This window comes from Hibiscus syriacus, unplaced genomic scaffold (assembly GCF_006381635.1).
Source record: "Hibiscus syriacus cultivar Baekdansim isolate YM2019G1 unplaced genomic scaffold, ASM638163v2 tig00111088_pilon, whole genome shotgun sequence".
In the NCBI taxonomy this organism is placed as follows: domain Eukaryota; kingdom Viridiplantae; phylum Streptophyta; class Magnoliopsida; order Malvales; family Malvaceae; genus Hibiscus; species Hibiscus syriacus.
Genome location: NW_024062978.1, coordinates 2,106,070 through 2,117,473, shown reverse-complemented (window position 1 = coordinate 2,117,473; position 11,404 = coordinate 2,106,070). Strand labels below are relative to the sequence as shown.

Below are 11,404 nucleotides of genomic sequence, written 5' to 3'. Positions count from 1 at the left end.
CCGTCGACGATAATTTCTCTTACTCAAGGCAACACCTGCTCTCTTTTTCTCAAATACGTTAGCTTTTTGGGTTTTCCCCATTTTCAGAATACCAAAAAAATGAAAAAGATCATTAGTGATAAGAGGGATCAAATCGTGCAGTTGTGTTATAGTTCGTCGGTGAGAGGACCGATTTGGTCGCCGGGACATACAAACGATGGCGTTGGTAGAAATCGTTTGAGAGCTATTGTTGTTCCAGAGAAGAAGCTTTGAGGGAAGAAGAGTTTAATTGATTTTAGGGTTTGGGTAGGAGAAAAAGAGGACTATATATTTAACATTTTGCGGCGTTTATACAAAAAAACGCCACTATTGATTACAATATTGTGGCGTTTGTTAAAAAATGCCACTATTGATTAAAACTATTATGGCGTTTATCTAAAAATGCCACTATTGATTAACACTGTTACGGCGTTTGTGGTATAAACGCTACTACTTTACCGATATATTGCGGCGTTTTTTGTAAAAACGCCGCTAAAGTATCAATTTGTGGCGCTACGATTGTAAACGCTGCTATATGTTTAACTTTTGTGGCGTTTTCTCTCCAAACGCCGCTAAAAACGCCACTACATATCAGTTTTGCTGTAGTGATACTATTAAGTAAAAAAAATTGCTGTTAGAAGGATTTGAATCAATGTAAGTTAAATTAAAACCAAGATCTCATATTTTCAAATTTTTAAAATAATTTTAATGAAAATACTGAAAATATGTTTTTATATTTTCATTTAGTTTTGTTTTCATTTTCTAAAAATTATTTTATAATTTTACAAACAAACTTATTTTTTCAATGTTTTTTTAAGAAAATGAAAATAGTCTATATTTCTTAGAACCAAATGGACCCTTAGCTTTTGTGATTGATTTTAAACTACTATTTCTACTATAATTTTTTTTAATTTTTATTTTTACCCGTTTGACGTTAATTTTGAGATAAAAATTAACTTCTTAATCAAAAGTAATTTTCATTACAAAGGGACTCTAAGTGTTTTATAACATTTAGTAAAAAAATGTCGCGTGGCAGATGATAAGAACAATTCAAAAACTTGGATTTCAGCTCTCATTTTATATTTTATACTTTTTTTTAATATTTCAATAGTTATTTATATTTTTTATGTTTTAAATTTAGATAATTTTAAACTTTTTCTTAAATATTTTATGTAAAAAATCACAAAAATATATGTTTTAGAATAATGTAATTCATTCAAATTTAGAATTACGAGAGATTTAAAATATATTTCAATTAATTAACAATAATTTAATAATATAAACCAACATATTAATTTTTTAAATGTACAAAATTTAAATATTAATTTATTAAATGTACAAAATTTAAAATAATTTTTAAAATTAATACATAGATTTATAATAAATTTTAACTTCAAAATATTACTATTTCAAAATTAAAAAATAATTTTTTTTTTGGATAATTCAAAAAAATTTTATTACCCAAGAACAAAACCTGATTACAAAACCTCAGAGTTCAGATTACAAAAGAAGACTACTTACAGAAGAATCAAAATCAAAATATTTCCCAATGTTCAACAAGAGAGATATTAACATTGTCATTCATATTTATAGTCCTATCCCTCAATCGTAACCTCACAGTCTCTTTAATGGCATGGAAAAGGTCTTGGGCAGTTCTGGAACGATTTTGGAACTGACGTTTGTTGCGTTCGTCCCAAAGGGTATAGATAAGAGCAGAGAATGCAAGCTTCATGATGGAAGAAAGCAGGGATTTTCCCTTCTAAGTGGAACATGCCCACATTAAAAGAGCATCCCAAGAGTTAATATTAAAGGTAAGACCAGCATGAGAGAAGACATAATGCCATAGTTGATTAGCCATAGGACATTGGAAAAGCAGGTGTTCCCTTGTTTCAAATAGATTATCACAGAAATTGCATTTACAGTCAGAGATTAGACCCATTCGAAGGAGTTTAACTTTCGTAGGGAGACGATCAAGCAGAGCTATCCAAGTGATCAAGCTATATTTGGGCATGTGGAGAGGAAACCAAATGATTTTCTGCCAAGGGACATGAGGACGTCTTTCTCGTAATAAATCCCAGATCTCCTTCGTTTTGACAGATCCAATAATAAGAAAAGGAAAGGCCTTAGATCGAAGTTTCAAAATGCGCCGAAGACTCCAGCTATAATTAGGCTGAATATCAACGTTCCAGAACTCACTGTCCTTTAAAACATAGAATTTAATCCAAGCGACCCCAAGAGAACCCTCGCCTGCTAAAATGCTTTTGATAAGGTGGATCATACATGCTGTGTTCCAGGTCTTAAGATCTTTGATTCCTAGTCCTCCTTCAGATTTGAGAGAACAAATAGTCTGCCAGCTCACTCTAGCACCAGATGCAGATTTGTCAGTTCCTTTCCAGAAGAAACGAGAGCAAAGTTGCTTGATCTTGTTTAAAACAGAATTCGACAGAAAGATCTGCCTGCACCAGTAATTTGAGATACTAAACAAGGCTGTTTACCGTCATTTAGAGCCACATCAATAAATTTAGGATAAAAATAATTTTTTATTACACAATTAAAATTCAGAAATATCAAAAATGATATTTACTGTCTATTTACTTAATAATTTTAAAAAATGAACATGATCTGAATTTCTTAGGAAAAAAGTCCGGTTCACCGCAACCGGTGGATAACGTTGACCCAACTAAAAAGCCATGCGCTGAAGCAGGGTTCATGAAGTTAGTAATAAGAAGAGGACAATGTCAGAAACGGAGCCTTGTTTATATCTGAAAAAGAGAGAGAAATATGCCTTTGTTTGCTTTGTGGGGCCATCCGATGGAGACCGTACCGATTGGCGTTGCCCTGGGAGGTGACCATGCATCCGTCGTATCGCGGTGGACGTTCAAGATTTCGCAGCTGTACCAGCATGTCCTGGACAAGACGGTCCCTCACATCGTTAGCTGTTGGATCGGATGTCTGGCATTGATGGTGATCTACGCTTTACGCATGTATTTTCTGCATGGCTTATTCATCACGTGCGGCCTCGGCATTTACTTGTTGAGTCTGCTGATGGGATTCATTTCCCCTCAGGTGGATCCCGAGACGCAGGACGGCCATTCCCTCCCTACCAGCGGATCCGATGAGTGTCGGTTTCGCCCTTTCCTTCGCCCACTCCCCAATTTCAAATTCTGGTTCTCCATTTCCCGGACGTGTTTGACGGACCACCGTGACTTATCCAGAGCCACTGCAGTGGGGTACTTGTTTCTTCTGTTGCTCACCTCTTCCTTCATCAACGTTTCCTCTTCTTGTTCTTGGGGAGCTTGCCAGGTGTCTTTCTTCTTCTTTTTTTCTTTTCACATTCTCTCCTATTTTCCTTCTTCCAATGAAAATGTTTGATGATTTTGCAGATTTATGATTCATGTACCAAGGCTTCAGATTGTGGTCCAGGTCTTTATTGTGAGAACTGCCCTATTTTGGGCAAGATTTATCCTTTTTGTATCAGAAACAAAGCTACCATTCCCACTTCTATTGTAAGTTTCTGTTTTTTTTTTCTCGTGGCTTTTGGCTAACATGATGCAGATTTGTTTCCTTTTTGGTAAGGGAACTCTTTTCTTCCTTTTCTGCGAGTTATTTTGTGATTGGTTTTGTAATCCTATGCGTGTATATGCTTTCATCTGGTGATTTCAGCAATTAATGACGGAAATTCATTCCTTTTTTGGTGTGAATTGTGGTGTGGCAGATTAATGGATTACCTTTCAACAGATATTCGTGGTTGTTAACTCACAACTCGTTCAGCATGCTGGCTGCTCCAACTTTACCAGGTGTTCAAAGAGTGACAATTTACAATCAAGAAGACTCTGTTACTAATCAACTGGTGGTCTGTATTCCTCGTCTTTCATCACCTTCTTAATCTTTTAAAAACTATAAGAGAATGAATAGTTGGAAAAACTAAAATAAATTTCTTCATGTTTCAACTAATTTGCTTTACGTTTTGTTCATTGTTTAGAATGGAGTTAGGGGGCTGATGTTGGACATGTACGATTTCAAGGGCGATATTTGGCTCTGCCATTCATCCGGAGGGCTATGTTTCACTCACACTGCCTTCGTAATATAACATTTCCATCTTAATAAATCATCAATAATGACAATATATATGTTCTAATTTGCATTATTCACATTGGTATTTCATTTCAGCAACCTGCAAGTAACACATTGAGGGAAGTGGAAGGATTCTTGAGTCGAAATCCAACACAGATTGTAACCCTTATAATTCAGGACTACGTGCGTGCACCCAAAGGCTTAACTAAGCTTTTTGCAACCACCCGTTTGACCAAGTATTTGTTCCCATTGTCCAAGATGCCCAAAAATGGTGGGGATTGGCCTACCGTGAAAGAAATGCTGCAAGCAAATCACAGGTGTTTGGTCTTCTCTTCAGCTCAATGGAAGGAAGCGGATGAAGGAATTGCTTATCAGTGGAATTACTTTTTGGAAAACGAAGGTACATAACTTTGTTTATGCATATTATCCACGGGGTACGAGTTTCGACTACTTGATCCGTATAAACTTAGACTCGAAACCCTAATCCCGTGACTGTATATACAAGCTATGTATGTAGTAATGGGTTGATGGTGTTTTTTGGGGGTTTCAGCTGGAGACAGTGGGGTACAGCCAGGCAAATGCCATAACAGAAAAGAATCACAGCCGCTTTCTTCAAAAAAGGCTTCACTTTTCCTAATGAATTACTTCGCCACTTTACCAGCTGAAGATGTAGTTTGCAAAGAGCATTCAAAACCACTAACTGACATGGTCCAAACCTGCTATAGAGCAGCTGGGAATAAGATGCCCAACTTCTTGGCAGTCGACTTTTATCTGGTATTCATCTGTTTTGAAATATGCAAAGTTAGTACTAACCCACTAAACACGGGATAAATCATGCAGCGGAGTGATGGAGCTGGTGTTTTTGGCGATCTGGATACCATGAATGGCCGAACATTATGCGGATGTAGTACTATTAAAGCCTGTCAGGTTTGTTTAAGTAATTTCAGAGCTTATTTTGCCATTCACTCATACCTTTTTTCCAATGCCTTTTTTGGTTCCAAATTTTCACCAACTTTTAAAGATGAAGTTTGTTGAGATATCTGTGTTTTGTTCATATGCAGCCTGGGAAACCATTTGGAACTTGCAGGAATGTTTCATCGCGTGGTTGATAAAACCCCTACCCGGACATTCGTCGACCAGGCGCTGCTATTCTCTATTAATTGAATAACTCTCCATTCGATTAAACTTAGATCCGAATTTATACATCCTCAATGTAATATCTTTGTCTTCTCGAATCGGTATTTCTTTAAAATCTGATCATCGATTTTTTTCTCTTAATCCAACAATCGGATTTTTCATAAATAATTATTATATTATTTTAGTTACTCAAAATTTGTACCATTCATTTCAGCCTTTCAAATTGATCCATCATCATTTTGTAATTTCGAATTGATAATCGAATGGTAAACTAGAAAATAGAGGATTAAATTTAAAAGTATGGAAAAGAAAGGGTTTGCATGACAATTAAACATTTTGTAAATGACAGTGGGAATTAGTGTCATTTAACAAGAATGGTAAATATATGTTTCATATATGTCTTTTTATGAATTAGTCATTAGTGTAATCTATATATATAACATAATGAAACACCCCTCAACCCACTGAATTTCATTGTTCGTCGTCATCTCTATTTCTATTTCTTTCCCAAAATCTAATGGTTTAATGTTTGGTGTGTTGCATAGCGAAACTTCAAATTTATCAAAAGTTCTTAATGCACGCTGAAGATACTATTTTTTATCCATTTTATTATTATTATTATTAATATTTATTATTATCATTATTAATATTATTATTATTATTATTATTATTATTATTAGTATTATTATTATTATTAGCATTATTATTATTATTATTATTATTATTATTATTATTAGTATTTATTATTATTATTAATATTATATATTATTATTATTATTATTATTTAATAAATAATTACAACTGGACCGGCCCAGTTACAAACCAACCGGAACCGGTCCAGACAACCAGAAACCCTAAACAATTAGTAAGGTTTCAGCTAGGGTTTCTAAACCCTAGCCACACCCAGCCGCCTCTGATGCTTCCAGAATCCCAGCCGCCGCCTCACTGCCAAGTGGTCCAATGGCCCACTGCCGACGCCTCCGCCGCTGCCACGTCCCGAATGAAGGCTCCAGAAGATCAACGCCGGCCGTCCACGCCAAGGCTACGGGGTGAGTCACCACTGGTAGACCGGTGACTCACCGAAGCCCTCTCTTCGGACCGGTCCGATGACCGCACCGGTGGTGGCTATAAAAGCCACCACCCACCTGCGAGACAAAAAGAGAGACAGAACGAGACACAGAAACAAAAAAAAGAAGAAGAGGAGACAGAAAGAAGAGACAGAGACTGAACCAAAAAGAAAAAAAAAAAGAAAGAGATATAAAACTACCAACGATCCCAACAGAGCAAATACAAAAAGAAGAAGAGAGGGGAGAAACTTACCAAGGAAGCCTTGACCGTCGCCGGAAACACTGAACATCGCCGGAGAACCAAAAATACCGAAGGTATATTTACAGATCTGCTCCGATTGGGAGCCATTTAAGGAAAAAGAACATCGGAACCGTCCTTAGGACGGTCCGATCTATTTATTAGTATAAGAATAATTTTTTTCGGCCACCGGATGCGGTGGCCGGCGGTGATGAACACGGCGGCACACGGTGGCCGACCGGTGACCGGCTTCCCTCCGGTGAGGGAAGCTAGAGAGAAGGCAGAGAGTTTAAAACTCTCTCGGTTTAGAGAGAGAGAAGGAAATGAGGAATGAAATGGTTGGCCCTTCGGGCCAGCCGATTTGGACATTTATAGTCCTTCCCGAACGACGTCGTTTCGGGAAGGACTATGCGCGTAATTACAAAATAATTAAATCCCTTCCGCAGTCCTTCATATTTGTAAACTTTACATTTTGGTCACTAAACTGAATTTATAAGAATTTTAATTCAGTCTTTGAATTTTAAATTTATTCATTTTAGTCCTTTTTATTAAAATAATATATTTAGGATAAATGACAGATTTAATTCCTTAATTTTAATAAATATATTTTTTTAGTCCCTAGTTCATACTTTTAATTTATTTTATTATAAAATTTGAATTTTAGATAAGTTTATTTTGGTCATTAAATTATTAAATAAAAAAAAAATATATTTAAACCCTATAATTTCAATTAATTAATAATTAGTAATTAGTTTTATTTTTATAATTTAGTTATTAATTTTATATGTCTTTATTTATTTTATTGTTTTTAAATATATTGTTTAATAGAATTATTATTTTATTATATTTTGATATATATTCATAAATATATATAATAAATATTAACTTTTAAATATTTATTTTTAATATCGAAGAAAAGGACAGTCTTAATACAACTGGATGTCCTATTCTGATATTTTAAAATCAAACAATATTATTTAAATTAATATTTATCAATATCAAAGAAAAGAGCTGTCTTAAGGCACCTAGAAGTTCTTTTCGGATATTTTTAAATAAATATTTTTTTACAATTTTGAAATTATAAGATTATAAATTAAATATATTTTTGAATTTTTAAATTTTTAATAGAGACAATTTATAATTAAAAAGTACCAATTTTGGGCGTTGTAGGGGTGCTAATCCTTCCCTAAACGTAACCGACCACGAACCCCTTTTTATTATTAAAAAGAACAAATTTTTGGTTATAAAACGCAGATCAGTTCATCTTTTAAATATGGTTTTCTTAAAAACTATTTTAAAAGAAAATTTTTAGGTATTCGACCTACCTGATCCAAAAGGTCGATGGCGACTCTCAAATTATTTTCAAAATTATTTATTCACATCAATTTCCCTGCCAAAATAAATATTTCGTGCCCGGACGAAAACCGGTTACGACAGCTTGGCGACTCCACTGGGGATTGGTCAAACTTTTAAAAATTAATTATAAATTGTCTCTATTAATTAAAAATTCATATATTTAATTTTTAATTCTTTCTTTTCAAATTTTTTATTTATTTATTATTTTTATAATATTTATATGTTTTTATTTGCAAGTATTTTATTTCAGTATTTATTTTTATGTCAAAAGTTTAACATTTCTCCTCACACACACAACACTTGCATTGCATAACATAAAGCTCTATAATTGAGTTGTCCCTTTTAAGTGAAAGTGAAAGCAACGTCTTCGTGAGAATTTATTCTCCGTGTCAGACCTAGCAAGTAACTTTCGGGGTTCATATGCTCTCTGTCTTCGTGAGAATTTATTCTCCGTGTCAGGCATAGAGAAATGTATCCCCTCGAATTGAACTCGATCCACTTTAGTCTGTAATGGACTAGGATTGAGGGTTAGCAACCCAAGGGGGCACTAACAAGGACAATTCGGGTACCTTTACTCCTAGTTCTGAAACCCTGCATATAAAAAACCTTAGAAACTCTTCCAATCAGAAGTCATGCCGAAATTTTGTCCAAAATAGGTGTACACACAGAGAAATGAATTATGTCTTTCCTGTTAATTTATTTTACATGTTTATTTAAATTATTTAGAAAAGCATGTTTAAATTAAATAAATGTTATTATCCTTTAAACTAACTTATTTTCTTTTTGTGTGTTCTTTATTTTTCTGTTTGCATAGCATCATACAGGATAAAAGACATTGATCCTTGTGTTAATAGTCTCATTGGAAAACCTTCATCCATGGATAAAAAGGGTTCAAGTCAAGTAATTCTAAACTCAGAAGTAAGACAGTGGGCTGAAGATTTACAAAGACAAGAAGGAGATAGTCTGCAGGATGATTATGTATCTGACTTGGCCAGTTATGCTTCAGTTTCACTAAAAAGAAATGATCTGCAAGATTTGCGAGGTATTTGGGAAAGTTGGGATTCAAACAAAAAATTGCAGTTTTATCAGACTTACGGAGACATCCCATATTTGCTCTATGTTGAAGTTGATGATGAATTAATCAGAGCCCTAGTTCAATTCTGGAATCCAGGGTACAATTGCTTCACTTTCAATAAGGAGAACTTGGTCCCTACTATTGAAGAATATGAAACTTTGTTACATCTTGAAGGTGCTTTGGAGAGTCGAATATATTCAAAATCAATTAAAACTCAGCCCTTTCGAGTTAAATTAGCAAAGATTGCTGGGGTACGAGAAGAATGGGTAGCATCCCGTACAAAACAAAAAGGCGAAAGCGAAGGCATTGCTTGGACCAACATCAGAGAGCTTATTCAGAGTCATCCAGACGCTAAAGTACGATTCGATCTATTTGCTCTGTGTATATATGGTATGGTCATCTTCCCAAGAGCATTGGGATATGTTGAAGCTGCAGTGGTAGACTTGTTTGAACAACTACCGAAGAAGATTAATCCTGTTTCTGCCATCCTAGCAGAGACCTTCAGATCATTAAATGCTTGCAGAAGGTTAGGAGGTGGACGATTCTCAGGGTGTACTCAATTATTATATGTTTGGATCCGTAGTCATTTTTGGAGAACAGAAAAGGTTTCATACCGACGCTTCAATACGGGTTATTCACCATTAAAGGAATTTCTGGAGCAGGAATGGCCGAAAGAAATTAAGAAAGATATGTGGATTAATGCCTTTCGAAATCTGCAAAGCAATGACATTGTTTGGCGAGCCCCGTGGCAAATACAAAGGGAATTCTTTTACAGGTGTGGTGATTACAACTGGGTAATGCTGCTCGGATTATGGGGAGGAATTGGATATGCACCACTGCTGGTTATAAGACAGTATGAAGGTCGTCAATTTGTACCTGTCACTGTTGGATTACAGTCATCTGAGTTCGCATTCTACAGCAAAAATTATAAAAGAAACATCATGGAAGCCGTTACAGCTTGGAAAACAACTTTTTGTATTCGAGCTAAAGCAGCAAAGGAAATGCTAACTCCTGATTATGAAGAATGGAGATCTGTCAGAAAAAACGAAAATATTCCTCTACCAGATCAAAATGAGGATATTTCTATGGATGATCGCATCAAGGTGATTCCATCAGAGATTGAAATCCTGAGAGCTGAGTTTGAAGCAGAAAGAGAAGGTTGGTCGAAAGAGTTAGATCAAATGAGACAAGATAAAGCTATGTTGGGGGTTGACATTGACTTTCATTCATCACAATGTGCAATGTTGAGAAAAGATAAAGAAAAAGGTGAGGATGAGTACAGAGCCTTACAGAAAGATTACCAGGAGTTATATAAATCCCGAAAAGCATCAGGACCCAGCCAATCAACGGTACAGATAACCAGAGAATTGAACATTGAGAAAAGACGAGTTGAAGATCTTAAAGAAAAGAATAGCCGTCTACTCAAAAGCCTGGAAAAAGGAAAGCAAAAAATGGAAGATTTTGAAGTCGACAGACGAGAGCGAATTATAAAGCACAAGGCTGAGCATCGCGAGATCATGAATGAAATGCAAAGAGAAAGAGATCGAGCCAAAGATTTAGAAGAAATGAAGAATGATGTCGTTGATAAATTTGAAGGTGAGAAAAATAGCATGTTCAAGGGATTTGAATCTGAAATGAACCAGTTGATTGCTGAGCTTGAAGTCAGAGGCCAAAAGATGGAAGAATCCAATGTTGAAAAAGAAAAATGGGAGCTAGAAAGAAAAAATTTCAACACCAGACTTGAGGTAGAGCAAGAAGTGGCTAGCAATTGGATGCAAAGATGCAGAAACAAAGATGTTCAAATCCAAAAGCTTAATCAAAGAACGCAAGAAGCACGAACAAAACTTGAAGAGGATCTGGATCAGTCTAGAAACAAAAACTCAGAGTTTAATGCTTACATTTTGCAACTTGAGGAATCGTTGTTTCAAGAAAAGGTTCGTCTAGGACCTAATGATCTCAAGGAAAGTAATGAAGAAAATGCTTCACTGCGAAGACGCATTAGAAATCTTGAAAAAATTCTGCACAATTGTCAAGTCAGAATCACTGAGTTAGAGCAAACTCTTGAAGGAACAACTGAACGATGGCAAAAGTCAACTGAGTTCTATGTCGAAAGAAGTGAAGAAAGAAGCAATATGGTGTTCGAGGCCATGGTGCAAATGAGCGAGGTTGCCAGATATGTTGGGGAACTAGCTGTTGAAGCCGAAATAATTGAGCATCACGTTGATCCAGTTTCTAAGTGTGGAAAGAAGGTGTCATGGTTAATGAAAGAAATTATAGAGCTTAATAGGAAAGCTACGCCTTATCTGTAGTTATGAACTATTATAAAGAAACTTTTGTATGCCGATGAAAGTTGTTCTATGACAGTTAACTTTTTGGGATCAATATCTTTTTGCATACATGCATTTTGCATACATTCATCATTCATTTCACAATTTTCGC

The 11,404-nt window shown here is 35.2% G+C and overlaps 2 protein-coding genes across 2 annotated transcripts in view; both read left to right on the top strand.

Annotated features, from left to right (window-relative positions):
• LOC120152185 (floral homeotic protein APETALA 2-like) overlaps positions 1-1,142 on the top strand; it is a 31,652-nt gene extending 30,510 nt beyond the window's left edge. The window contains exons 11-12 of the mRNA XM_039164457.1: positions 36-48; positions 1,109-1,142. The gene's annotated coding sequence lies outside the window, so the exon portion shown is untranslated. The remainder of the gene's footprint in view (positions 1-35; positions 49-1,108) is intronic.
• Positions 1,143-2,966: 1,824 nt separating this feature from the next.
• On the top strand, positions 2,967-5,201 carry LOC120152384 (PI-PLC X domain-containing protein At5g67130-like). Its single transcript, XM_039164609.1, has 9 exons — positions 2,967-3,002; positions 3,085-3,321; positions 3,402-3,524; positions 3,734-3,871; positions 4,001-4,099; positions 4,189-4,492; positions 4,643-4,866; positions 4,933-5,019; positions 5,154-5,201. Exons 1-9 carry the CDS (start codon positions 2,967-2,969, stop codon positions 5,199-5,201), a joined length of 1,296 nt encoding a protein of 431 aa, XP_039020540.1.
• The last annotated feature ends 6,203 nt before the right edge of the window (positions 5,202-11,404 follow it).